The 27,754-nt window shown below is 31.0% G+C and overlaps 5 protein-coding genes and 1 pseudogene across 5 annotated transcripts; 2 read left to right on the top strand and 4 right to left on the bottom strand.

Annotated features, from left to right (window-relative positions):
- Positions 1-937: 937 nt before the first annotated feature.
- LOC115876696 (pancreatic triacylglycerol lipase-like) lies at positions 938-2,911 on the top strand. Its single transcript, XM_030892582.1, has 6 exons — positions 938-1,034; positions 1,328-1,403; positions 1,635-1,814; positions 1,871-2,206; positions 2,268-2,655; positions 2,774-2,911. The coding sequence occupies exons 2-6, from the start codon at positions 1,349-1,351 to the stop codon at positions 2,829-2,831; spliced, it is 1,017 nt and encodes a 338-aa protein (XP_030748442.1). The 5' UTR covers positions 938-1,034; positions 1,328-1,348; the 3' UTR covers positions 2,832-2,911.
- Positions 2,912-5,020: 2,109 nt separating this feature from the next.
- Positions 5,021-6,631, bottom strand: LOC115876697 (annotated as a pseudogene).
- Positions 6,632-6,850: 219 nt separating this feature from the next.
- On the top strand, positions 6,851-26,097 carry LOC115876578 (pancreatic triacylglycerol lipase-like). Its single transcript, XM_030892394.1, has 8 exons — positions 6,851-6,998; positions 7,230-7,409; positions 7,466-7,801; positions 7,863-8,253; positions 8,366-8,421; positions 23,985-24,062; positions 24,963-25,752; positions 25,871-26,097. The coding sequence occupies exons 1-8, from the start codon at positions 6,944-6,946 to the stop codon at positions 25,932-25,934; spliced, it is 1,950 nt and encodes a 649-aa protein (XP_030748254.1). The 5' UTR covers positions 6,851-6,943; the 3' UTR covers positions 25,935-26,097.
- On the bottom strand, positions 10,580-12,468 carry LOC115876698 (pancreatic lipase-related protein 2-like). The gene is made up of 5 exons (XM_030892583.1): positions 12,325-12,468; positions 11,664-11,834; positions 11,262-11,597; positions 10,809-11,199; positions 10,580-10,747 (listed from the first exon to the last, which is right to left on the bottom strand). The coding sequence occupies exons 1-5, from the start codon at positions 12,380-12,382 to the stop codon at positions 10,690-10,692; spliced, it is 1,014 nt and encodes a 337-aa protein (XP_030748443.1). The 5' UTR covers positions 12,383-12,468; the 3' UTR covers positions 10,580-10,689.
- On the bottom strand, positions 13,743-15,233 carry LOC115876699 (pancreatic lipase-related protein 2-like). The gene is made up of 4 exons (XM_030892585.1): positions 15,022-15,233; positions 14,421-14,941; positions 13,951-14,216; positions 13,743-13,892 (listed from the first exon to the last, which is right to left on the bottom strand). The coding sequence occupies exons 1-4, from the start codon at positions 15,083-15,085 to the stop codon at positions 13,835-13,837; spliced, it is 909 nt and encodes a 302-aa protein (XP_030748445.1). The 5' UTR covers positions 15,086-15,233; the 3' UTR covers positions 13,743-13,834.
- Positions 16,044-17,497, bottom strand: LOC115876700 (probable phospholipase A1 magnifin). The gene is made up of 3 exons (XM_030892586.1): positions 17,370-17,497; positions 16,524-17,313; positions 16,044-16,176 (listed from the first exon to the last, which is right to left on the bottom strand). The coding sequence occupies exons 1-3, from the start codon at positions 17,425-17,427 to the stop codon at positions 16,119-16,121; spliced, it is 906 nt and encodes a 301-aa protein (XP_030748446.1). The 5' UTR covers positions 17,428-17,497; the 3' UTR covers positions 16,044-16,118.
- Positions 26,098-27,754: the final 1,657 nt, after the last annotated feature.

The following is a 27,754-nucleotide window of genomic DNA, read 5'->3' on the forward strand; positions in this document are numbered from 1 at the left end:
TGGAGATAATATTGGAGAAAAAAGAAAAAAAAAAGTTATGTTGCTAATGCAAGTCAAGTGTTAAAACAAAAGTGTTGTATGAATTAGTGTTTTATGTTGCTTTTACTAGGAATTCATTTTCTTCTTCTTTCACAGCGATTTTGCTAAAACTGCTGTTATTTACTAATTGAAAGGCGTAAGATAAGAAAATATAAGCCATTGTAGTCTTACGAAAACAGTAATAGAAAATAAGGAACATTTTCACCATCATCAAAATGAGCTCAAAAACATGGGTCCAAATATTTTTTTTCATAAAACGAAGATATAAATCTACATAAAATTTCCTAAAAATGCTGAAATTTTCATAATTTTATCACTACGTTTAGGCATGACTTCGAAGGCATTTGAAAATGTGTATATAATAGCCAAAAATGGGCATTTTTCGACTTTTTTCCATACATATAGTCATGAAAATTGGCGACTCCCCTCATGTCAGCGATTTTGTGAAAACTGCTACTATTTTCTAGTTAAAAGGCGTAGAACAAGAAAATATAGGCCGTTGTAGTTTTACGGGAATAGTAATGGGTGTAGGGGACATTTTCACTATCATCAAAAATAGCTCAAAAACATAGGTCCAAAAATTTAATTTTCTTACAAAGCCAAGGTACATAAGCCTTCAAAGGTGTTTGTGTATTCTGTATATATTATTGTATCTACAAAAAAACGCATTGAAATTGTTGGGCTATTTTTTCAATTTGAATTTTTGTTTTGTTATGATTATCTGTTTAATAGAAACATCTGACAAGTTGTTTTACGTCTTTTGAATAGGTTCTTTTGTTTTTTATCACTTTATTTTGATTGCTATGTTAGTCATAATGATATAAACCTTTTAAAAATATCTAATACGCACAATAGAAAAGTCAAGTACTTCTTTGTTAGTTTTCTTGTTACTGTCTTGTACAGAGCACTACGTATATTATTACCACAAAAGACCTCTATAAATACTTGATAATATTCCCTTGCTGACTCAGTACTAATTTTGAACTTTTGTAGAGGTAAGTCTATAATAGTAGATAGATTTCGACAGCTGAAATTATTCACACTATTCACACAATTCACACTAATTCAATACAATAAACACATTCACAGAAATTATAAGCATGAAATTAATTTCTATTAGAACGTGAGTAATTAATTGATTTAAAAAATGCACAAATACAAAGTAAATAAATAAGTTACATATAAAATATTACATACAAATCGTAGTTAATCTTATCAAGGCACTATATACAAATAAAGCAATGAATTTACATATAAATAACTGAATTTTGTATTCATCTGCAATCAGTTTACCTCAATCAACCTCAAAATGAAGGCATTTCTGCTCCTACTTACCGTTGCTACATCTTGCTCGGGAACTGTATGTAAGTTGCTTTTTTTCTGCCTATGTTTCTACTTTACCCATAAAAATCTCTATCAGTTTTCCTCCAAATCAATTTTGACATTTTTTATAAAACACACAGAGATCAATGATAAAGCTAATCATTTTATAACAGAAAACCTGATATAGACTTTTCTTTGGTACATTGGATTACCTTGTATTGATCATTATTACTAAAATTTTAAGTTAAAAGTTAATCACTTTAACTTTTTAGTTAACATAAGTGGCGAAGCTGTACTTAAATATGTCGACGATGCCAAATATTTAGTTTATGAAACAAATGACGGATTTTACGAAGTCGAAGATCTTTCCGCACCTGATTCAGAACTTTCCGTACTTTCCGCAACTGAATCAGATATAACGTTCCATTTCTTCTCACAATCGAATCACAATGGTATGTTATAAAGTCAATTAATTTTGTTTTTAATTAACAGATTTTGCAATGTTTAGGTGTGCAAATCAAGAAAAGTCAGCTACGTAACATTGTCCGACTTACAGGATTTAATGTAAGCATTGAAACTCTAGTTGTCATTCACGGATGGAAAAACGATCACACATCAGCTGTCAATGATCAAATCAAAAACGCAGTTTTGCAAAACAACAATATCAATGTTATTGTAGTTGATTGGAATCCAATTGCGAGGCAGAAATACATTAGAGCTCGACGTGCCGTTGTAAGAGTCGGAAACTACAAGGAAACTTTTTTGATCAGATTGGATAACGAACTTCAACACAGATTGAAGAAAGTATCCATCGTTGGACATTCCCTGGGAGCTCACGTTGCTGGTAAAATAATATTTAAAGTTTCTCTTTATTGCAGATATAGTATATATACTTTTGAATTTAGGAAATGCTGGAGCTAGAACTGGTGGTTTAGTAGAAAACATTATTGGACTGGATCCTGCAGGACCTTTTACTAGAAGAAATATAAATAATCGTTTAGACCCTACCGATGCCCGTTACGTTCAAGTCATCCACACCAATGACGGGCGTTTAGGATTTGGAGTTAAATCGGGACACGTTGATTATTATCCTAATGGCGGTAGATCTCAACCGGGATGTGGCACGGACTTACTTGGAAGATGTGCGCACAGAAGAGCATACAATTACTACGCAGAAAGCATAAACAATAACAAATTCATGTCTCGATTGTGCTCAAAATACTCCTCCTTTACCTCTAACAGATGCAATTCCAACAGAGCAAGTCTTATGGGAGGTTTTCCAATTTCCAGATCGTAAGTACATCTAAATGCCTGTATTTATATTAGTATAATTTTTAGTATATAGATTTCATTAAAAAAAAAATTTTTAATATATAACTAATATTATTTTTTTCTTTTTTTCAATCATTAGGGCTAATGGAAACTACTACCTTCGTACAAACTCCAAGCCCCTATTTGCTAGAGGTTAACTGATAAACACCAGTGTATTGATGAAATATGTATATATGTATAAAATAGTTAAGTATTAAACGTAACCTGCATAAATTTACTTGCCATAGTTTTATTTATTCTATCGTTGTTAAAAATTCACCATTCCAAATTGTACAGTTTCCATACAAGTTTCTAAAAAAATAACCCCAAAAACCTTTAAGAAATTAAAAAACACATCAATCTGATCGCCACTATTCAAGTAGAAACATTCCTATTAATAAAACTTAGTAACATTTATCTTAAAGCTTAATAGTGAGTATGTATAGTATATATTTATTATATATAATAAAAAAAATATTCTCATTGTTTACATTCTAGTTTTAAAATCCGACCTATATTTTTTATATGTTATAAGTACAGCTAGCAAAATATACAGTCCATCAGGAATAACCAATAAGCAGTAGTCTTAATCTAACTTATTCTACTACTATTCTTTTTTAGTTTAAATGGTATTCATTAGTGTTTCTACACGCATTATTTAAATGCCCTAAGTCAGCACTATCTACACTGGAAATAGTATTCTTGACACAACACTAGAAATAGTATTCCTTCATTTCAATTTTCACGATTTTGATACACACCTCTGCATTTCAGTTGAGAATAGTCAACATTTATATTCTTATGGAGTTTGTAAGTAGAATTTGTAAGCATGAAATATGCTTCTTAACACTATATTTTTAAATGTTGGTATCTCTTTAAAAATGATATCTAAATTTTTAAGTGTAATTGACAGCATGTCTGAATTTATAAGTGACTAGCGTGTTCCCGCGACTTCGTTCGCGTCGAATTAATCATTATTTATAATGGTGATGATAAAACAAAGCAAGAATTTCCATTAACAAACAAACTGGATAAAATTTTCTCACATTTATATCAGCATGAGAAAAAACAATATGGCGATATTATTATATAACTTGGTAATATTTGAGGGGTAGTTTCATCTTGTTGGAATTTGACTTTCGAAAAATCCGTTTGCCAAAATTAAGCTTTTTACGTCAAGCAGTTTAAGCAGAATCGTGGTTAATCAATTACCCAACTTTTTCGAACACCCTGTATGATTTTTTAAAAAAATTCAAAATCTGTAAAAAAACAAAATAAATTATGCGTGTCCAAGCGTTTTCTCGAAAGACTAACCGTTTTTTTAAATAACAAATAATGTAATATTTGAGGGGCGTTTTCACCCTCTTGGAATTTGAGATTCGAGAAACTCCTCTTTCGAACCTCTACACCCCACAGTAAATCCGTTTGCCAAAAATCAGCTTTAAATGTCAATCAGTTTAAGCACAATCCTGATTACTCAGTGGTCATATTTTATGAAACACCCTGTATAAATTTTTAAAAAATCTTAAAATATGTAAAACAACAAAATAAAATATACGTGTTTAAGAGTTTTTCCGAAAAACTCACCGGTTTTTAAGCAAAAAATATTCTATTATTTGAGGGGTGATTTCACCCCCTTAGAATCGAAAAATCCCTTCTTATCGGACCTCTACACCCTAAAGTCAATCTGTTTTCCAAAAATCAGCTTTTTACGTCAAGCGCTTTAAGCAGGATCGTGATTAATCCTTGACCAGATTTTTCGAAACACCCTGATTACATTTTTAAAAAATCTTAAAATATGTAAAAAAACAAAATAAAATATACGTGTTTAAGCGTTTTTTCGGAAACTTGACCGTTTTTTAAATAAAAAATATTGTAATATTTGAGGGGTGGTTTCACCCTCTTGGAACTCGAATTTCGAAAAATCCCTTTTTATCGAACCTCTACACTCTAGAGTCAACCTGTATGCCAAAATTGAGCTTCTTACGTTGAGTGTTTTGAGCAGGATCGTGATTAATCAGTATGTCAGTCACTGAAGGATTTTATATATTAGTATAGATAATAACTGTTTATATAAAATGTAACTTATTTTGTAATGAGAACATAAATTTGCTTTAAATTTAATGTCTCTCTAAATGACAGAGCGTTTAGAGTTACAGTAAACTAAAATATATATCCAGTGATTTTGATAAAAGCTGTTGTTCTACAAGGCAGTGTCAATGCCATAAGGAGTGTCGCATCAAATGTTTTCTTTCAGGAGCAAAATAATACACTTGTGTAAAAGTTAAGTTTATATAATGAATAAGTAATATAAACATATATCTTTATCAGCCATCCAAATTTTTCAAAAAAAAAATTATTTACATTTGATTCAAACATAATTTACAGATGTTATACGAAGCACAATAACTGATTCCATCATTTAACCTCTAGCATATGGAGAATTACTGTTTGTTTCAAGGAAGTACTCTCCAGTAGCCCTATATTTAATAAAGAGAAAAAGTTAATATAGTTTCTGGTCAGGTATTTAGAGATACTTACGTTTTATCAATTGGGAAACTTCCCAAAAAGCTAGTTGTGTTGGAATTACATCTATTAGATGAAAAGTCGGAGTAGCTTGAACATAATCTCGAGATGAAATTGTTGTTGTTTAAACTCTCTGCGTAGTATACACATAGGCCCTGCTATGTGCGCAACTTCCTACTATGTCGATTCCACATCCTGGCTGAATTTTTCCGCCGTTGGGGTAGTAATCAGCATGTCCCATTATAATTCCAAATCCTAAAAAAAAACTCCATCATTGGTGTGGATGACTTGAACATAGCGAGCATCAGTGGGGTCCAGCCTATTGTCGATATTCCTTTGGGTAAAAAAAGGTCCGCAGGGTCAAACCAATGATGTTATCTACCAATCCACCAGTCCTGGCTCCAATATTTCCTAGAATTCGAAAGTATATAATATAAAAAATGAAAAAGAATCTTTATTTTATGTTGTTTTACCAGCAATATGAGCTCCCAATGAGTGCCCAACTACCGAAACTTTTGTCAGTCTGTGTCCTAGTTCATTATCCAATCTAAGCAAGAAGTCTCCAATATAGTTCCCAACTCTGAGTACAGCAGGTTGGGCTATGATGTATCTCCGTGCAGCAATTGGACTCCAATCGACGACAATAACATTGATGTCGTGACCTTGCAAAGCTGCGGTTTTGATATGATCGTTCACGGGTGATGTGTAGTCGTTTTGCCATCCATGGATAACCACTAATGTTTCTTTATTAATATCGAAACCAGTAAGTCTAACAATATCGTGTAACTGACTTTCCTTGATTTCGACACCTAAACAGATTGGAATGTGATAAAAAAATAGAAAACAAAAACATAGTTATTTTTTGTAACAAACCATTGCGATTCGATTGTGAGAAAAAATAGAAGGTAATGTCATCTTCAGTAGCGAAAACTTCTGTTGCTGATTCAGTAAGATCTTCAACTTCATAAAGTCCCTTCTCTGTTTCAAGAACTATATACCTGGAATCGTTGACATACTTCCTGACAGCTTCGCTACTTAATTTAACTAAAAAACATGAATAGCTAAATAATGAAGTGTTAATAATGAATGAATTGGTAATAATCAGGCATCATATTATTGTAAGGCATCTAAAACGCATTAAAAATTTTAAATTTTCAAATATGTATGTACCTAATTCATTATTTTCATAAGAAATATTTTTTGAAATCAAACACCCATGTATTTTATCATAGATTTAAGCACAGTTATACAAAAAATACTCAATAAATATCAAATTTGGATATAGAAATTCCAAATAATATAGACTTACCTGGAGTTGCTGAGCAATATGTCGCAACAGCTACTAAAAAAAGTAGCACTGCCTTCATTTTGAAAGTAGCTTAGTGACACTTAATTCACTGATTATAAATGAATACAAAATAGTGCTCTCGTTGCTTATTTATATCTAAATTTATTTCGACGGCTGAAATTATTCACACTATTCACACAATTCACACTAATTCAATACAATAAACACATTCACAAAAATTATAAGCATGAAATTAATTTCTATTAGAACGTGAGTAAACAATTGATTTAAAAAATGCACAAATACAAAGTAAATAAATAAGTTACATATAAAATATTACATACAAATCGTAGTTAATCTTATCAAGGCACTATATACAAATAAAGCAATGAATTTACATATAAATAACTGAATTTTGTATTCATCTGCAATCAGTTTACCTCAATCAACCTCAAAATGAAGGCATTTCTGCTCCTACTTACCGTTGCTACATCTTGCTCGGGAACTGTATGTAACTTGCTTTTTTTCTGCCTATGTTTCTACTTTACCCATAAAAATCTCTATTAGTTTTCCTCCAAATCAATTTTGACATTTTTTATAAAACACACAGAGATCAATGATAAAGCTAATCATTTTATAACAGAAAACCTGATATAGACTTTTCTTTGGTACATTGGATTACCTTGTATTGATCATTATTACTAAAATTTTCAGTTAAAAGTTAATCACTTTAACTTTTTAGTTAACATAAGTGGCGAAGCTGTACTTAAATATGTCGACGATGCCAAATATTTAGTTTATGAAACTAATGACGGATTTTACGAAGTCGAAGATCTTTCCGCACCTGATTCAGAACTTTCCGTACTTTCCGCAATTGAATCAGATATAACGTTCCATTTCTTCTCACAATCGAATCACAATGGTATGTTATAAAGTCAATTAATTTTGTTTTTTATTAACAGATTTTGCAATGTTTAGGTGTGCAAATCAAGAAAAGTCAGCTACGTAACATTGTCCGGCTTACAGGATTTAATGTAAGCATTGAAACTCTGGTTGTCATTCACGGGTGGAAAAACGATCACACATCAGCTGTCAATGATCAAATCAAAAACGCAGTTTTGCAAAACAACAATATCAATGTTATTGTAGTTGATTGGAATCCAATTGCGAGGCAGAAATACATTAGAGCTCGACGTGCCGTTGTAAGAGTCGGAAACTACATAGGAAACTTTTTGATCAGATTGGATAACGAACTTCAACACAGATTGAAGAAAGTATCCATCGTTGGACATTCCCTGGGAGCTCACGTTGCTGGTAAAATAATATTTAAAGTTTCTCTTTATTGCAGATATAGTATATATACTTTTGAATTTAGGAAATGCTGGAGCTAGAACTGGTGGTTTAGTAGAAAACATTATTGGACTGGATCCTGCAGGACCCCTTTTTACTAGAAGAAATATAAATAATCGTTTAGACCCTACCGATGCCCGTTACGTTCAAGTCATCCACACCAATGACGGGCGTTTAGGATTTGGAGTTAAATCGGGACACGTTGATTATTATCCTAATGGCGGTAGATCTCAACCGGGATGTGGCACGGACTTACTTGGAAGATGTGCGCACAGAAGAGCATACAATTACTACGCAGAAAGCATAAACAATAACAAATTCATGTCTCGATTGTGCTCAAAATACTCCTCCTTTACCTCTAACAGATGCAATTCCAACAGAGCAAGTCTTATGGGAGGTTTTCCAATTTCCAGATCGTAAGTCATCTAAATGCTTATATTTATATTAGTATAATTTTTAGTATATAGATTTCATTAAAAAAATTTTTTTTAATATATAACTAGTATTATTTTTTTTTTCAATCATTAGGGTTAATGGAAACTACTACCTTCGTACAAACTCCAAGTCCCTATTTGCTAGAGGTTAATTGATAAACACCAGTGTATTGATGAAATATGTATATATGTATAAAATAGTTAAGTATTAAATGTAACCTGCATAAATTTACTTGCCGTAGTTTTATTTATTCTATCGTTGTTAAAAATTCACCATTCCAAATTGTACAGTTTCCATACAAGTTTCTAAAAAAATATCCCCAAAAACCTTTAAGAAATTAAAAAACACATCAATCTGATCGCCACTATTCAAGTAAAAACATTCCTATTAATAAAACTTAGTAACATTTATCTTAAAGCTTAATAGTGAGTATGTATAGTATATATTTATTATATATAATAAAAAAAATATTCTCATTGTTTACTTTCTAGTTTTAAAATCCGACCTATATTTTTTATATGTTATAAGTACAGCTAGCAAAATATACAGTCCATCAGGAATAACCAATAAGCAGTAGTCTTAATCTAACTTATTCTATTACTATTCTTTTTTAGTTTAAATGGTATTCATTAGTGTTTCTACACGCATTATTTAAATGCCCTAAGTCAGCACTATCTACACTGGAAATAGTATTCTTGACACAAGACTAGAAATAGTATTCCTTCATTTCACTTTTGACGATTTTGATACACACCTCTGCATTTCAGTTGAGAATAGTCAACTTTTAGATTCTTATGGAGTTTGTAAGTAGAATTTGTAAGCATGAAATATGCTTCTTAACACTATATTTTTAAATGCTGGTATCTCCTTAAAAATGATATCTAAATTTTTAAGTGTAATTGACAGCATGTCTGAATTTATAAGTGACTAGCGTGTTCCCGCGACTTCGTTCGCGTCGAATTAATCATTATTTGTAATGGTGATGATAAAACAAAGCAAGAATTTCCATTAACAAACAAACTGGATAAAATTTTCTCACATTTATATCAGCATGAGAAAAAACAATATGGCGATATTATTATATAACTTGGTAATATTCGAGGGGTAGTTTCATCTTGTTGGAATTTGACTTTCGAAAAATCCGTTTGCCAAAATTAAGCTTTTTACGTCAAGCAGTTTAAGCAGAATCGTGGTTAATCAATTACCCAGCTTTTTGGAACACCCTGTATGATTTTTTAAAAAAATTCAAAATCTGTAAAAAAACAAAATAAATTATGCGTGTCCAAGCGTTTTCTCGACTAACCGTTTTTTAAATAACAAATAATGTAATATTTGAGGGGCGTTTTCAGCCTCTTGGAATTTGAGATTCGAGAAACCCCTCTTTCGAACCTCTACACCCCACAGTAAATCCGTTTACCAAAAATCAGCTTTAAATGTCAATCAGTTTAAGCAGAATCCTGATTACTCAATGGTCATATTTTATGAAACACCCTGTATAAATTTTTAAAAAATCTTAAAATATGTAAAACAACAAAATAAAATATACGTGTTTAAGAGTTTTTCCGAAAAACTCACCGGTTTTTAAATAAAAAATATTCTATTATTTGAGGGGTGATTTCACCCCCTTAGAATTCGAGTTTCGAAAAATCCCTTCTTATCGAACCTCTACACCCTAAAGTCAATCTGTTTTCCAAAAATCAGCTTTTTACGTCAAGCGCTTTAAGCAGGATCGTGATTAATCCTTGACCATATTTTTCGATACACCCTGTATACATTTTTAAAAAATCTTAAAATATGTAAAAAAACAAAATAAAATGTACGTGTTTAAGCGTTTTTTCGGAAACTTGACCGTTTTTTAAATAAAAAATATTGTAATATTTGAGGGGTGGTTTCACCCTCTTGGAACTCGAATTTCGAAAAATCCCTTTTTATCGAACCTCTACACCCTAGAGTCAACCTGTATGCCAAAATTGAGCTTCTTACGTTGAGTGGTTTGAGCAGGATCGTGATTAATCAGTATGTCAGTCACTGAAGGATTTTATATATTAGTATAGATAATAACTGTTTATATAAAATGTAACTTATTTTGTAATGAGAACATAAATTTGCTTTAAATTTAATGTCTCTCTAAATGACAGAGCGTTTAGAGTTAGAGTAAACTAAAATATATATCCAGTAACTTTGATAAAAGCTGTTGATCCACAAGGCAGTGTCAATGCCATAAGGAGTGTCGCATCAAATGTTTTCTTTCAGGAGCAAAATAATACACTTGTGTAAAAGTTAAGTTTATATAATGAATAAGTAATATAAACATATATCTTTATCAGCCATCCAAATTTTTCAAAAAAAAATTATTTACATTTGATTCAAACATAATTTACAGATGTTATACGAAGCACAATAACTGATTCCATCATTTAACCTCTAGCATATGGAGAATTACTGTTTGTTTCAAGGAAGTACTCTCCAGTAGCCCTATATTTAATAAAGAGAAAAAGTTAATATAGTTTCTGGTCAGGTATTTAGAGATACTTACGTTTTATCAATTGGGAAACTTCCCAAAAAGCTAGTTGTGTTGGAATTACATCTATTAGATGAAAAGTCGGAGTAGCTTGAACATAATCTCGAGATGAAATTGTTGTTGTTTAAACTCTCTGCGTAGTATACATAGGCCCTGCTATGTGCGCAACTTCCTACTATGTCGATTCCACATCCTGGCTGAATTTTTCCGCCGTTGGGGTAGTAATCAGCATGTCCCATTATAATTCCAAATCCTAAAACTCCATCATTGGTGTGGATGACTTGAACATAGCGAGCATCAGTGGGGTCCAGCCTATTGTCGATATTCCTTTGGGTAAAAAAAGGTCCCGCAGGGTCCAAACCAATGATGTTATCTACCAATCCACCAGTCCTGGCTCCAATATTTCCTAGAATTCGAAAGTATATAATATAAAAAATGAAAAAGAATCTTTATTTTATGTTGTTTTACCAGCAATATGAGCTCCCAATGAGTGCCCAACTAACGAAACTTTTGTCAGTCTATGTCCTAGTTCATTATCCAATCTAAGCAAGAAGTCTCCAATATAGTTGCCAACTCTGAGTACAGCAGGTTGGGCTATGATGTATCTCCGTGCAGCAATTGGACTCCAATCGACGACAATAACATTGATGTCGTGACCTTGCAAAGCTGCGGTTTTGATATGATCGTTCACGGGTGATGTGTAGTCGTTTTGCCATCCATGGATAACCACTAATGTTTCTTTATTAATATCGAAACCAGTAAGTCTAACAATATCGTGTAACTGACTTTCCTTGATTTCGACACCTAAACAGATTGGAATGTGATAAAAAAATAGAAAATAAAAACATAGTTATTTTTTTTTTAACAAACCATTGCGATTCGATTGTGAGAAAAAATAGAAGGTAATGTCATCTTCAGTAGCGAAAACTTCTGTTGCTAATTCAGTAAGATCTTCAACTTCATAAAGTCCCTTCTCTGTTTCACGAACTATATACCTGGAATCGTTGACATACTTCCTGACAGCTTCGCTACTTAATTTAACTAAAAAACATGAATTGCTAGTTTAATATTCCAAAATTCAATACAGTTTGAATCCAATTCCTATATTTATTACGAGTTAACTAAATTAACTTAATAATAAATACTAATTCTAAAAAATATTCTCAATACTGGGTGACCTAGGTCTTTATCCGTCAATATTAACTTAGTTTTTAAACTTATTTTTAAACTAAAATTTCCATTTTTAAGTAGATTTGCCATACAATGACCATTTCAAGAATACCATAAGGTGCTAATATATTACTGAGTAGTGATTGAAATACAATCACTCTTAGATAATTATAGGGCATCTAAAGCGCATTAAAAATTTTAAATTATCAAATATCTATGTACCTAATTCATTATTTTCATAAGAAATATTTTTTGAAATCAAACACCCATATATTTTATCATAGATTTAAGCACAGTTATACAAAAAATACTCAATAAATATCAAATTTGGATATAGAAATTCCAAATAATATAGACTTACCTGGAGTTGCTGAGCAATATGTCGCAACAGCTACTAAAAAAAGTAGTGCTGCCTTCATTTTGAAAGTAGCTTAGTGACACTTAATTCACTGATTATAAATGAATACAAAATAGTGCTCTCGTTACTTATTTATATCTAAATTTATTCCTTAATTTTGTAAATGGTCCGATGATAAGATTAACTAAGATTTTTATAAAATATTTCATTAAAAACTCTCCCGTCTCTTTCCTAAGCATTAAAACCAAAATATGTGCTTCTTTATACTGTTGTTTATAAATTTTTTAAATCGGATGTTTACTGACGTTCCAACAGAAGTTAATTCCATAATTGAAACATTTGCCAATAAAAATGTCAGGGGGGTAAGATTAGAAATTTTGATAGATCACCTGATTAGAGGTTATTTCCTTTAGAATAAAAGATATAAATTAATATTTCTATTGTGTTTTTGTTCTAAAATACCCTTAATCTTATTTTTTACGGTAAATATTTCTGTCAAAATAATGCTGACATATTTTGTATACCTGGTGGCTCCACGAAATCGTTACCAACCATGAAATGTCGTTGGTTTTTATCGGATAAAAATAAACGTATGATAAATCTTGCAATTAGATAGATTAGCTGACATCCTTTTTGACGCCAATCTCAAATATAAAAAAATTGAAAGGAAAAAAGGGTCACTTAATATTTGGAAATGATGACGCTTATTTTCATTTAAGTAGGCAGCTGTTTAATCGTTTTCTAAACTTTTGTTATTGACATAAATATAATAACAAAAATATGAAATGTATATATAACTTAGTGTTTATTCATGGAGTAAAACAAGAGGGACATATATTTTGGATATCGTTTGCTCACCCTGTACAGTAGATTTATTGACATTAATAGTATATATATATATATATATATATATATATATATATATATATATATATATATATATATATATATATATATATATATATATATATATATAATATGACAACTAGGTATTTCACAACCGATAATATAAAATATATTTCTTACCGAAATCTACCAGTTCTGAATATAATTGCACTTCTTTAAACAAAGCTCTGGATAGCTCATGAACCGAGAAACATATAATATGATATGTCGATTTGCTTACATAAATTTTATATCGAAAAACAAAAAAAGCTACTTGATTATAGAATGTGAAAGCATACAGAGATGGTTCAAGTTGGAGAGAAATCAAAATACAATGTAACAGAACATTATCTTGTACGTGTTTCACAATAATTTGTACTGACAACAAGAGCACACAATGTTATTGTTTTCTGTACCATTATTTCCTATTATACAGATTCAACAATTAAATAACCAACAATAAATTATTACGAATTGTTTATAAAATGGTTTTTTATTCTATTTTTATAAGAATTAAACATTTTTCTGATAACCAATAAGACTCAAAGATAAATATTTATTAGAAAATAACACAAACTAATTAACATGTACGTGTATATAATTCACATGATCTTCTTTTTCAGTGGGTTTATCCACGACCATAAGGTGACTGGTTATTTGTAGCTAAATAATAAATTCCACGTGCCCTATAAAATAAAGAAAAATTTCATATGATTATTATGGCTTATTGTATAGTAACATTACGTTTTATCAATATTGGATAGTCCACCCATGAGTTTGAAAGTCCCATTGCAAGCATTCTTGTTGTATTCATCCCATGTAGAACACTCTTGCGATACAAAACGGTTATCATTGACAGATTCAGCAAAGAATTCCCAAGCTCTGTTATGCGCGCATCCTCCTACAAGATCCAGTCCACATCCTGGCTGCCTTGAACCACCATTAGGATAGAAATCTGCATGCCCAACTGCAGCTGTCATACCTAACATTCCACCATTTGTGTGAATTGACTAAAAACAGACACTTCATGAAACGAAACTACGAAATATATCTGAAACTGTCTTGACTTTTATTTAGCTAATTAGCTTTATTAATCACAAATATCAATATTTTTATTAAGATTTACGGAAAGATAAACTAATTATTTTTGTACCTCGATAACCAATCTGATTTCAAATTCAAAAATAATAAATATAAATTGTGTTATACCTTACCTGTACATATTTGCCATCAGATTTCGTAACACTAAGGTCGCCTTCAATAAAAGGACCAGCGGGATCTAAGGCTACTATAACACCAACTTTTCCTCCCAGAGTTCTTCCTAGATTTCCTGCAATGTGAGCTCCCAAAGAGAAACCTACCAGTGTCACATTACTAATTGAATAATGAAATTTCTTAGCAACTCTTTGTAAAAATTGAGCTGCAAAAAGCCCAACGTACGGCACAGAGTCTCTAGCAACAAAATAACTTCCCCCAGCTAAAGTACTCCAATCGATTTTGATTATGTTTGCGTCTGTTTTTTCAAGGATAGCCTTCCTCACGTAAGTGTTGGAGTCTGCTCCATATCCATCTTGGTAACCATGGATCAAAACAACGGTTGGTTTCTTTGGATTGAACACTCGCCGAATATTAACAAAGTCGGGGTCTTCGTAGATATGGGTAAAGATACCGTCAAAGTATGAACGGCTATAAAATGCGTAAGTTATTTCATCTTCAATTGAGCCGTTGTCTCCTCCTGAAATATAAACAAAGAATAATTATCTTAGGGAATAATAAATAATATTTTGCTTATAATAAATAAAACAAGAAATTTACCTTCAGAAGAAGCTGCAGAAAACAGGCAAAGAAGAGCAAAACTACACGCAACTAAAGCTCTCATTGTTTTAACCGTAACTAAATACCCGTATGACACAATTTTCTTTCTGTCAAATTATATATAGACTTTTAATGGATTAATTTGTGATAGTGATTAACCCTAGACCTAATCTCAAGCAAATTTAATCTTGTGATTAATACATTGTTGATGTAAATTTACGAGTAGAAAACTTTATATAATGTAATTCCTGCTAAAAGTATTTAACAATTTACAACCGTTACTATAACAAATAATTACGGACAGAGTTACAATTTGTCAATAAATATAATAATATAATGATTATAATAATACAATATTTTCCCCTTACAATGGAATGGCTATAGATGTCTGTAATTATTCTGTCTATATTTACTTTTTGTTGAATCACACATTCAAATTCAAATCAATAATATATTAATATGTTTAATAATCTATTTAATCAAAATAACGAATATGTGTTTTTTTAATATCCTTATATAAATAGAGGAGATAAATGGCATAGAAAGGAAAACCATATTTTATTCCACTTTTAGCTATATTTCTAAATTATAGAATACGCAAAAAATGTCGCTGCTTGTGAATACGTTTTTTGTGCTTATATAAATGTATATTCATTTTTTATGTCGCTTCCTACCAGAAGAGTAGACATCTTTTATATAATATTACAAAGAAAAAATTACCTTTAGAGAAGTAAAGTTCTGTATGATTGAACATCTTAAGAAACAGAATTATTTACAGGTGTTTTTTTAATTGCCATAGAAGTAAGAAATATTTATTTTCTAAATAAAATTAACATAAGAAATAAAGGGTATGTAAAATAAATTAGTTTGAATAGTGGTAAAAACGAGGTGAACATATATAAAAATACACCCTAATCAAAGGTGGAACCACATTTGAAAAGTGGCTGCTGGGACAAAATAATTATTTTTTATTCATATATTAATCACCTACTTTACTAATTAACCAATGAAACTAATTTAAATCAGCTTGTAAAAATATTTATTTCTTTCAAAATAGAACATTTTTAGTGATTGTTGTATACACACACATTTTCTAATTAGCCTTGTCCATATGGTGCCTCAGAATTAGTATCTAAATAATAGACTCCGCTAACCCTAAAAGGAGAAAAAAAATGATAATAACATAATTAACTCAAACACGTGTGTAACCACTTCATACATTATTAATTAAAATTTTGTTTTTTTATTAAAAAATTATCTTAAATTCTTTTTTTATAAGTGTAAAATCTCAAAAAAAATCGCAAATAGATAACCCGTGTATAAAATACTACAGTGTCACCATGTAGTATTATTTTTTCTGCAATTGAATTTTATCTCTATATCAAAAAAAAACATTGACGCATATTTTATATAAAAAAATTTCAATAATCTTAATTTTCCTGGTATTAGCCATAGTAGTTTTAATCACCCTGTGCATTTAAATTAAATATAATAAAGCTTACGTTTTATCCACGGTAAATCCTCCCATGTAAGCATACGATCCTTCACACCTCTTCTTAGTAAAATCTCTATAACTATTACAATTTTGAGCAACAAATTTATTATCAGTAATAGACTCAGCGTAGTATTCCCAAGCTCTATTATGACTGCATCCAACTCCACTGCACCCAGGTTGATTTTTTCCTCCGTTTGGATAAAAGTCGCTGTGTCCAATAGCATCCTTCATGCCTGCACTTCCAGCATCACTGTGAATGATTTCGACATAATCAGCATCATCAGTACACAGAGAGTAGGCCTTATTTTTTGAGCTGATCAAAGGACCCGCTGGATCAAGACCAATAATCAGTGGAAACTCGCCTTTTAAGGTTTTACCAATGTTTCCTGCAACATGGGCACCCAAGGAAAAGCCTACTAGGGTGACGTTCTTCAAAGAATAATCAAATTCCTCTGTTAGTTCTTGAAGAAAATGTGCAGCGTATTTACCGACAGATGGAACAGCATTTTTAGCAACCAAATATATTTTTCCGGCAAGTTTACTCCAGTCGACTTTAATCACGTTTGCATCCAAGTGGGATAAAATGGCACTTCTGATGTAAGTGTTTGAATTAGCAGCATAGCCGTCTTTCCAACCATGAATAAGAACAATTGTGGGATGCTCGGGATCAAACACAGTCTTAATATGCTCAACGTCATCTACTTCTTTAATGGTGACTTCTATTCCATCAAAAACGGATCTACTGTAGAACACATAGGTCACATCTTCTTCACTTGCCCTAGTTATTATAGCCGCACCTGTGAATGAATATACTATGTATTTTTTTCTGTTGTAGTAATATTTTTGTACATACCTGCAATTGTACAGCAAGAATATAAAAGGACCAAACTTGCAAGCACTGAAAACTTCATTTTGGCAATTGAGGTAGAAATAACAGGACATCAATTTTATACGCACGTAATCAATCGTAGAGATTACGTTATCTCACTTTTAAAAGTCAAGATTTTGAATAGTAACAAACAGATGAAATAAACAGAATACTTTATTAAATTTCTTGATTTTTTTAAACGGTATACTGTACACCTGGCAAATTACATATAGCTACAAAGTTCGTATCAATAAATGAAAAAAATCTTATTACGAAAAATAAAATTACCAGATATTAGAATTATTAATTATGGCCAAGAGATTTATTTTATTAAAGTTATTAAAAAGGACGTGCTATCTTCCTTAGACCCAAAATTAAGAGGAGCTTCTTAGGAACTACAAAACATAGCAAATTTATTAAATAGACTTCCTTATTGACTTTTATGTTTAAAAACACCCTGTATACAATCTAACAATCAATAACTAAAGAAAACACTGTGACTGATATCATCATCATCATCATTTTTAGCTTATTCAACAATTTTCAACTATGGTGTAGTTGAAACACATATTTAGATACTCTCTTTGTAGTTGGGCCCATAGTTGTCTCTTGTTGTCTATGCGTGCCCAAGTTATCCCTGCTAATATCATAGTCCCATCTCAGGTTTAATCTTCTTCTAGGTCTTTTAATTTCTCGTGGCTACTATGTTGTAATTTTTGTGGTCCACCTGTTGTCCGTCCTTCTTGTCAAGAGTCCTGCCCATCATCAGGCTGGCAGGTTTTCGAGAAAATTGAAGGCAAAGAGTTTGCTCTGATGGGTTGCTAACTGGTTAATCAACATAAACTTATGAAAGTTATGGCGGTTCAAAAGTAACCAATTAGCTATCAAATAATTAATTGAAAAATTAAAGTTTCATTATTTTTAAAACATCTTATTGCTTTAAAAAACGAAATAACCTACTAGATTTCTACTTCTGTGGCCACTTGAAAGCTTTGGTTTACTCAGTACCGATTAATACTGAAGAGCAACTACGGCAACGCATTATTGACTGTTCCAATCAAATTCGGACACCAAGGATAATCCACAGGGTACGCAGATTTTAGAAAAGAAGAGCAGATGTCTGCATTGAAATGAATGGTGGTCACTTTGAACATTTACTATGAATGAATTAAGGAATCCCAAGCGGCATTTGGACGTCGGGACAACGTTGTGTCACGCGACCAAACGTCGGGGCGCAACGTCGGGACAACCTCGTGCCAACCCTACTCTGCACTAGTTTGGAGAATAATTTTTGGGTCGAAACGACGTTGGATACCGACGTTGGCTAGAAGCCTAATTTAGTACAAACTGCAACGTTGTTTATAATCCTAATTCACAGAAATACAAAACTAATATGGCGTCTAAGTCGCGTTTTAACCTAAATTGGGACAATTATAGTAAAAATATTATTTTTATGATTTAGTTAGAGACATATGTCAGATGGCAGTGAAGGAATACTAAACAAAAGTTTTTAAGTGTGGAGGATGTTTGAAGATCATAATTATTGAAACACTTTAACCGACTCTGTAACTCGTTACCCAAGGCAAAAAAGTTAAACGCAAACAACTTTACTGATAAATGTATTGTTTCTACTTTGAAAAATACTAATGGGCGTTAAAATTAAAGAAGTTTTAAAAATTTTCTTGAATTTTTTTTTAATAAAATAAGAATAATTTATTCGCAGTCGAAAAAATTGTTTCCGCGTGATTTTTAGGGTCAAATATTTCAAGTTAATATATTCAAAAAGCAGGAATTGCTATTTTAGGAACGAAACATTTTCTTATTTAACAACATGGCGGCTTTCACTTTGTTGTTTTGGGAGATTAAGATGGAGTAGTTCGAGTAGTCGCATACTGGACTAATAAAGTCGCAGTTCGGCCTTAACAGGTAGTATACTAGGCGCAAGATTGCCTAATTTAGTCATCCTAGAGTCTAGCTTGTGCCGCTCTCTATAATCTAAATAAACGAGGGAGTGGATAAACTATCGGTAATATATGTACCTTTCTTATGTCCCATTTTAATTAAGTTTTTTTTTATAAAAATAAAAACAGTACTGAACTGTCTGACTGAACAGAACAATGAAGTGAAAATTTAAGATTTAAGGTTATGGTTCAATACAGTTGCAAAAAGGTAGTGACTCGACGTCCTACCAACGTAAGAATAAGGAAATCTAAACAACGTTGGAATTAGTAAAACAGACGACGTTTGCATAACGTTGGAATAGGTCCTGAAACTGACGTCGGAAAACTCTATATTGTCCAACGTTGTAACTACGTTGTCCGAATCACCTAAAGATCACTTAAGCAAAAAAGGTTAGAAGACAACGTTTATTCGACGTCGCAGAAGCTTCTACTTTGCTGTAGTACTAGTCCAACGTCGGCACAACGTTATAAAAACCTTTAAATTTATTTTAATACACAAGGTAGGGAGCTAACTATTTTTTGTAACTAATCCAACGTTGTGTTTAGTAAACATGTGGTCGCAAGTCGTGAAAATGCTACTTGGGATGCATTTATTTTAATAAGGAATTTTGGTGATTGGTTTATATCGTTTTTAAAGCAAAAAGATGTTTTAAAAATCCTGAAATTTTGATTTTCCAATTAATTATTTAATAACTACTTGGTTACTTTTGAACCGCCATGCGCCATAACTTTCATAAATTTATGTTGATTAACCAGTTAGCAACCTATCAGAGCAAACTCTATGCCTTCAATTTTCTCGAAAACCATCACTCTAGGGATGTGCAACAAGAGTACCTTTTTTGTAGGAAAGTGTATGTAGTTTTCAAAAAATGAACCCACGTTGCAAAAAAAATAACTTCAAATAAGTTATTCACGAAAAAATCCCCTATCCTTGCAAAAACCACCCTTTCCGCTCTTCCAAATAATTTTTCAGTATCACCTTTTCATTTAAGATCAAAATTTATGGAAGAGAATTTTTTTTCAAAATTGTATCTAGTTTTTTAAGCCTACAATTTCAAAACAACCGTTTTTTAAATACACCCTTTCAGTGCCCCTAACTCCCTTAATATGCATTTTCCTTCCTATACTTATAGGAACTTTTTTTAATATTTTTAGGAATATTATCACCCCCCGATTGTTTTTACACCATTTCAATGACACCCTGTATATCTATTTACAGCAATTTTAATTAAAAAATATATATTCAAGATATATTTCCTAATATTAAAATGGGGGAATGTCGGGCAACATAAATAACGTAAAATAAAAGAAATTAAATAGAAAACGGGATTTTCCAGGTAATACGTATTTTATAAAATTATTTCAATTAGTGTTACATTATTATTATTATAAAGCTTGTACTATAGCGAGTATGAATAAAACTGCTGCCGTAGACAGTCATTATAAATTATAAATCCTCAACAATTTTCATGTTCAAAATATGATTAATGAAATATTACATTTCCAATTAAAAACAAATTACGTTAAACAAGATTTGTAATAGTCCTAGTTTTAACCGATTTTTTTAATAGCTTCTTTAAAGTATCTATAGACATTCACTATTACTGCGCAGACCACCCAATAAATTAGTTTAGGTGCTCCGTATTCCCCTAATTAGAACATTACAAATACGCAAAAAATGTGCAAAGTATGGATGGATATTTATTTTGCACTTGTGAATAGAAAAGAAACGCAAAAACTGATATGATTTATGAATGGTTTCAGTTAAGCTGCTTTACAATTTTATTATTTATTAGTCGTCTGCGGAATCAAATTTATCAAAAAATTGACATTCGTAAGACACTTACTTAAATCGTAAATATTTAGTTCTAATTCAGTATCCTTTTAACTACATATTTAAGCCATTTTTTTTTATTTACTTTGAGAAAATTAAGACATATAATATCTACTTGGACTGAAAAAAAAATCAAATCACACTCTTTAAGAAAATTGGAGTTCAGAACGGGGAATTTAAGTTCCCCACGGTTCTTTTAAGACATCAAAGGACCATGACTCGAAATTATTAATTCCCGGTTCTTTCGGTACTTTCGGGAGTTGGTAACAATATTCAAAAAAATATGTTTTGTTGCATGCGAAAGTCCATTAATACTTTTTAGCGGCCGAAATCAAACTCTTCTAAATAAGTAATGATGCTATCTCTTACTGTTCTTACTTCTGAAATTGTTTTCAAGTTCCTATAATATTTATTAGCAATTATTGAAGTTCAAATATGTTAATTTATTTTTTGGTATAATGTTGCTAGATGGTTAAAGTTTTTTATGTTATGTTTTTATAGGCATTTGCATTTTTAATTTTAGAATCCCGTCCCTTATTTATAGTACCGTTTATAGAATAGTATCAAAAGTACCGAAAAAAACGAGAAATCCCGATTCCTAAGTAGCACAGTACCGAAATTTCCGGTTCCAGAAACTCTAAAGAAAATAAATGCATACGAAGAACATTTTTTATAAAATACTAGCGTGTTTCCGCGACTTCGTTCGCGTCGAATTAATCATTATATTTGTAATGGTGATGATAAAGCAAAGCAAGAATTTCCATTAACAGCATGAGAAAAAACAATATGGCGATATTATTCTATAACTTGGTAATATTTGAGGGGCAGTTTCATCTTGTTGGAATTTGCCTTTCGAAAAATCCGTTTGCCAAAATTAAGCTTTTTACGTCAAGCAATTTAAGCAGAATCGTGGTTAATCAATCACAACCAACTTTTTGGAACACCCTGTATGATTTTTTAAAAAAATTCAAAATCTGCAAAAAAACAAAATAAATTATGCGTGACCAAGCGTTTTCTCGAAAGACTAACCGTTTTTTAAATAACAAATAATGTAATATTTGAGGGGCGTTTTTACCCTCTTGGAATTTGAGATTCGAGAAACCCCTCTTTCGAACCTCTACACCCCACAGTCAATCCGTTTACCAAAAATCAGCTTTAAATGTCAAGCAGTTTAAGCAGAATCCTGATTACTCAATGGTCATATTTTATGAAACACCCTGTATAAATTTTTAAAAAAACTTAAAATATGTAAAACAACAAAATAAAATATACGTGTTTAAGAGTTTTTCCGAAAAACTCACAGGTTTTTAAATAAAAAATATTCTAATATTTGAGGGGTGGTTTCACCCCCTTAGAATTCGAATTTCGAAAAATCCATTCTTATCGAACCTCTACACCCTAAATTCAATTTGTTTTCCAAAAATCAGCTTTTTACGTCAAGCGCTTTAAGCAGGATCGTGATTAATCCTTGACCAGATTTTTCGAAACACCCTGTATACATTTTTAAAAAATCTTAAAATATGTAAAAAAACAAAATAAAATATACGTGTTTTTTCGGAAACTTGACCGTTTTTTAAATAAAAAATGGTAAATAAATATTGTAATATTTGAGGGATGGTTTCACCCTCTTAGTAACCTGTATGCCAAAACTGAGCTTCTTACGTTGAGTGGTTTGAGCAGGATCGTGATTAATCAGTATGTCAGTCACTTAAGGATTTTATATATTAGTATAAATATACATACTTTATATTAAAAATAAAGCCATACACCTTAGAGTGTATGTCTTGATTTTTCGTTATCTCTCTGTCAAGTGCGAGCAAACACAATTCAATGAAAAGAACCCAAAAAATCCTTAAAAATTCGTGCAATTTTCATTTGAATGCACGAGAATAAACAGGAAATCGAAAAGTTCCATAAGGCCTAAAATATGCCGCTTTCAACTTAAGAAATTACCATTATGTCGCAGGTGAGTCATTTGTAAGCGGAAAATGCGGCAGAGTGATTTTTCATAGAAAAGCTCACACGTAACGCCATTTGTAAAATTGAACAATAGAAAAAGCTAAAAATAAAGTTAATTTAAGTGAAATAGAATTAATGTCGAAAGTGTATCGATAAACAAAATGTTTTTTTTAAGTTAGAAGTATTTCATTATCGTATTGTATCCATCTAACTTAATTTTATATTTCATTTGAATAGGTTTTAAAATATATATTTCTCAAGCAGCTGATAATGTAGATTTGGTATGAATAAGAACATTTAAAGAAAGGAAAATGGCCAGTCATTTCAAAAGGTTTTTCATATATATATACCAGAATTCGTTAGGATTTAAATTCGTGATGTCAAAAAGTCTGAGGCCTCGATCATCACGTTGATCACACTATGCCCTATCAGCTGTTTCCCTTATCATTTAATTGTAATTGTTCCACTTAAAAAAATATTAATGATAAAAACAAAAATAAAATATTATTAATATAAATATTTCAATAATCGCTTGCATTCCATAAAATATGTTTTTCCTGTTGGTGTTAGTAATTGATAATAATATCTAGACAGAGAAAAATCTGAAAAAATAAACATTTCGAAACAATCTAAATATACCTAAAAGCAGAAAGCGATAAAAAAACAGTATCGATATACTCGAAATCCGTCAAAATATATCAGTCTGGAATTATCTCTAATTTTTTATTTAATTCAGGTAATATACACTTAACTCGTTACGAAAAAACCTAATTAGTTAAGATAGTCCCCTAATCAGAATAATTAATCGTATAATAACTATATAAATTCAAGTCTATCTCTAATATATTTCGTGCACAGTTTGCAGGATGAGGTACATCATTGTCAGCGTAGTCCTTGTTGCCCTGGCATCTTCTATTCCTTTAGGTAACTATAACTATTTGTTAAGTAGATTTATTTACAATTTTTTTAATCTTAAAGTAAGCACTTACAAAATGAGACACTGTTAAGAGTCTCATACAAAGAACACATTTTTGCAACTATTAATCAATGATTATGTACTTCTTTAACGTATGAAATTATACCTACTATGTTTATTTTTTAAAAATTTTATTGAATCCCACTCTATCTTTAAATTTTAAAATGGCAAAGAAGAGCTTGAATTGTTAGTGTTTAACAAACTTTATTTAACAGGGTGTCCCAGAAATAAGTGCAAGGATTTTAACTGGTAGTATAGTTCAACCCCAAAAACAGGCCTGAGGCTTTTGTCGTTGGTGGTTGTTAGTTTTTTGTTTAAAAACATCATTTCTTGATAATATGGCAACATAGGTATTAGATTAAATTTACAAGAAAGAAAATCCAGAAAAGATCCAGTGGTTCTCAATATTTTAGCAAATTTTTTGGAAATTTTCAAAGTAAAATAACTCCGTTATTTTGGACTTTTTTGAAAAACGATAAAGAGAAAATATGTGTCTTTTATCGAGATCTACCATCCCTTAAAATACTTGCACTTATTTCTGGGACACCCTATATAAAATTCTTGTTCCACAGTTTTAGTTACCATACTCCTCCGAAACAACTTAACTGATTTTAACGAAATTTTATATGTATATTTAGTAGGTCTGAGAATAGGTTATCTATTTTTTATACCCGTAAGTGATAGGTTCTGAGCTAAGAATGGCAATTATAAACCTTTTTTGGCTATTTCATCTGCCTTTTTGTTTGTTACACTTGTGACCCTCGTGACAGAGAAAATATGTACTGTTATAGTCTTATATATTTAAAACTAGATATTAAAACTAAAATTGGTTACGCTTTTTCTTACAGAAGATGCCTCACTTGGAGCCGCCAAAGAAAATGATGTGCTTTTCTACTTCTACAGCAGAACTCATCCAGATGGTCTTCACGTGACCAGCAAAGAAGTCAACGACACCACACACATTAGAACCGTTTTCAACTCATCGCACCCTACTGTGGTCCTTATCCACGGATGGAAAGATGGATACGGATCGGATTCCAATACGTTCATCAGAGAGGCAATATTATCCACCACCGATGCAAACATCATCAAAGTCGATTGGAGTGTAAATGCAGGAAAATTATACGTGGTTGCGAAGAATGCTGTACCAAGCGTCGGAAAATGGACCGGAGAATTTTTAGATGATCTTACAAACGAATTCCAATATCCCTACGACAATATTACCATCGTTGGGTTTTCTCTCGGAGCTCACGTAGCAGGGAACGTAGGAAAGTACTTTAACGGAGAACTTCCCCTAATTGTTGGGTTAGACCCTGCCGGACCTTTAATTAGCGCTAAAGACACGTCTTTTTGTTTAAACACCGCTGATGCTAAGTACGTTCAGGTTATTCATACCGATGCAGGTTCTGCAGGTATGGCTGATGTTCTGGGTCACAGCGATTTCTTCCCCAACGATGGCAAGTCCCAACCTGGATGCAGCGGCCTCGGTTGCAGTCATAACAGAGCGTGGGCTTTATATGCCGAATCCATAAAAGATAATAAATTTGTAGCCCAACAGTGCAGCAGCTATACCAATTACGTAGATCACGATTGTGATGGCAGTCACACCTTCATGGGAGGTATAAAGATCGATACAACGTAAGTATTTCAGACAACCATATCGATATAAATTTCTGAAATTTTAACAAAAATGTAAAGGAGTGTACTTTTCATGTAAATTGTAACAGGATTACTGATGTCCCTGTTTTATTTTTAGTGTTACAGGTGTGTACTACCTAACTACCAACTCAGAAGAACCATTTGGTCGAGGAGAAGAGTAAATGTCGATTAAAAATTGATTAGTGCATAAACAACATCACTTTTTGATATAGCTTTGTCAAAAGTAAAGAAAAATCTGCTAATTATTGTTTTATTTATTATTATATTATGTTTAGTTGTATGATCATGTTCCTTAATTAAATAAATCTATCGTTGGTCACTCTATTTACCTTTCCTATATTTTTTATAATTTAACGTAAGCAATTTTTAAGTATAGAAATCTTGACAAATTCGACAATAATTATAATTATTAAATCTGCTACGTCTTTAAACATTTAAGATAATGTTAAGAAATGCTACATTCCAAGCCTAACACGACATACATATTTTTTAATAGTCCTTATACAGTAATTGTTAAATTCAGACTTGACTTCTTCATCTAATGATAACGACGGTCTATAAGAGCCTAGAGAGTTCAAGAAAGAATATATAGAGAGTGTTCTCGTTATAGTTACAAATAACTAGATATACTTAAATAATTTTTAATTCTAAGTCAATTTGTGTATTAAATTGCCCTAAAAACATAGGTATAAATCAATATAATAAGTTCATTATAGCAATAAGTAATAATTATATCCTAAATAATTATATCCTTAAACTCCAATTTGTCACTAAGATTATTTTAAATAAATAATTTAGTTGAGAATAAATCAAAATCACGCAGGATATGAAATAAATAAATGTCAAGAGACTCTCGAAAATTATATCCTAAAAGCAATAAGTAGATACTCGGTTTATTTTTAGGATTTCGATTTAAATATTTTTTACAATATATGTAGTTTCATATAATCCATTAATTTTTCTAAATTTAAAAAATAGATAAAGTATTACTATTTATTATTTCAACAAAATTTGTTTATTTGTATAACTTCTGTATCTCTGGAAAGTTGTTATACTTGTTTGTTAAAAAAATGGGCAATCTGACTCAGAGATGTACCTCGTAAATTAGCAAAACTATGCTGGACTTCACCTAGAATGAACTGTCTGATTGACAACAGGATCTGGAGATAGTATAGCACATATATTTTTCGTTTTCTTCTAAAGTTTATTTTTGAAAGTGAAATAACTACTTCAAATATTTTAGTACATAATAACGTTTACTTAATATTTCACGGCGCATTCACCCGATTCAAGATAAAAGAATATTTTAAAGTATTTAAATAAAAAATTGTTAATATTTTCGAAAATATATGGCTCAATGTATGTACCTATCAAAAAAATTAAATTTTGTTAGTTGGTAAGCGCGTTTTTCTAGAGGGTTTATATATTTTTTCTTTTATATTTTCTTGGTGTTTTATGGCCTGTGTATTATTAGTGTTGAGAAATTTTTGTGAACAATATATCTGGAAAATACTACCTAATAAAAATATTTCTTAAGACGAAAACCTTTATCTAGGCACATTCTTTGTTAATTAAAAATATCATCCTGCCTACTATGCTAGTTTAACTTCCACATTACAAGATTAATATAAATCTTATCAATCAATTATATTTATGTGACATATCGCTTTTAAAAATTATTTTAATCCAAAATAAATAAAATAAAATAAGCTAGGATATCCCTTTTTAATTACTAATGTCGATATATATATTATTAGTCTTCGATATATGGGCAAATAATACCGTTATATCGGTATAATATATGGAGTTTTGTAGAATATACAGAACGGCATATTAGAAAATATATAGAAGTTATATTCTTATATCTTTAAAAAATACTGTTATACGTAGAATAAGTGGGTTTCATAAAATAGTAAAATTTTAAAAAGTAAAATACATAGGTAAATAAATCGATTAATGTATCGATATTTTAGGACGGCTC

This window comes from Sitophilus oryzae, unplaced genomic scaffold, assembly GCF_002938485.1.
Source record: "Sitophilus oryzae breed Bouriz unplaced genomic scaffold, Soryzae_2.0 scaffold_1440_pilon_pilon, whole genome shotgun sequence".
Taxonomy (NCBI): domain Eukaryota; kingdom Metazoa; phylum Arthropoda; class Insecta; order Coleoptera; family Curculionidae; genus Sitophilus; species Sitophilus oryzae.

Excerpts from the sequence above, each read along its gene's own strand:
- LOC115876696 (XM_030892582.1), top strand. The coding sequence starts at position 1,349 with ATGAAGGCATTTCTGCTCCTACTTACCGTTGCTACATCTTGCTCGGGA. Across the intron at positions 1,815-1,870 it reads CTCACAATCGAATCACAATG|GTGTGCAAATCAAGAAAAGT; the intron begins GTATGTTATAAA and ends TGCAATGTTTAG. Across the intron at positions 2,207-2,267 it reads CCTGGGAGCTCACGTTGCTG|GAAATGCTGGAGCTAGAACT; the intron begins GTAAAATAATAT and ends TTTTGAATTTAG.
- LOC115876698 (XM_030892583.1), bottom strand. The coding sequence starts at position 12,382 with ATGAAGGCAGCACTACTTTTTTTAGTAGCTGTTGCGACATATTGCTCA. Across the intron at positions 11,200-11,261 it reads ATTGGGAGCTCATATTGCTG|GAAATATTGGAGCCAGGACT; the intron begins GTAAAACAACAT and ends TTCGAATTCTAG. Across the intron at positions 10,748-10,808 it reads AGTTTCCCAATTGATAAAAC|GGCTACTGGAGAGTACTTCC; the intron begins GTAAGTATCTCT and ends TATTAAATATAG.
- LOC115876699 (XM_030892585.1), bottom strand. The coding sequence starts at position 15,085 with ATGAGAGCTTTAGTTGCGTGTAGTTTTGCTCTTCTTTGCCTGTTTTCT. Across the intron at positions 14,217-14,420 it reads CTGATGGCAAATATGTACAG|TCAATTCACACAAATGGTGG; the intron begins GTAAGGTATAAC and ends GTCTGTTTTTAG. Across the intron at positions 13,893-13,950 it reads CTATCCAATATTGATAAAAC|GGCACGTGGAATTTATTATT; the intron begins GTAATGTTACTA and ends TTTATTTTATAG.
- LOC115876578 (XM_030892394.1), top strand. The coding sequence starts at position 6,944 with ATGAAGGCATTTCTGCTCCTACTTACCGTTGCTACATCTTGCTCGGGA. Across the intron at positions 6,999-7,229 it reads ATCTTGCTCGGGAACTGTAT|TTAACATAAGTGGCGAAGCT; the intron begins GTAACTTGCTTT and ends TTAACTTTTTAG. Across the intron at positions 8,422-23,984 it reads GTCCCTATTTGCTAGAGGTT|TTTCGTGCACAGTTTGCAGG; the intron begins AATTGATAAACA and ends ATCTCTAATATA.
- LOC115876700 (XM_030892586.1), bottom strand. The coding sequence starts at position 17,427 with ATGAAGTTTTCAGTGCTTGCAAGTTTGGTCCTTTTATATTCTTGCTGT. Across the intron at positions 17,314-17,369 it reads TTCTTGCTGTACAATTGCAG|GTGCGGCTATAATAACTAGG; the intron begins GTATGTACAAAA and ends ATTCATTCACAG. Across the intron at positions 16,177-16,523 it reads GGATTTACCGTGGATAAAAC|GGTTAGCGGAGTCTATTATT; the intron begins GTAAGCTTTATT and ends TTCTCCTTTTAG.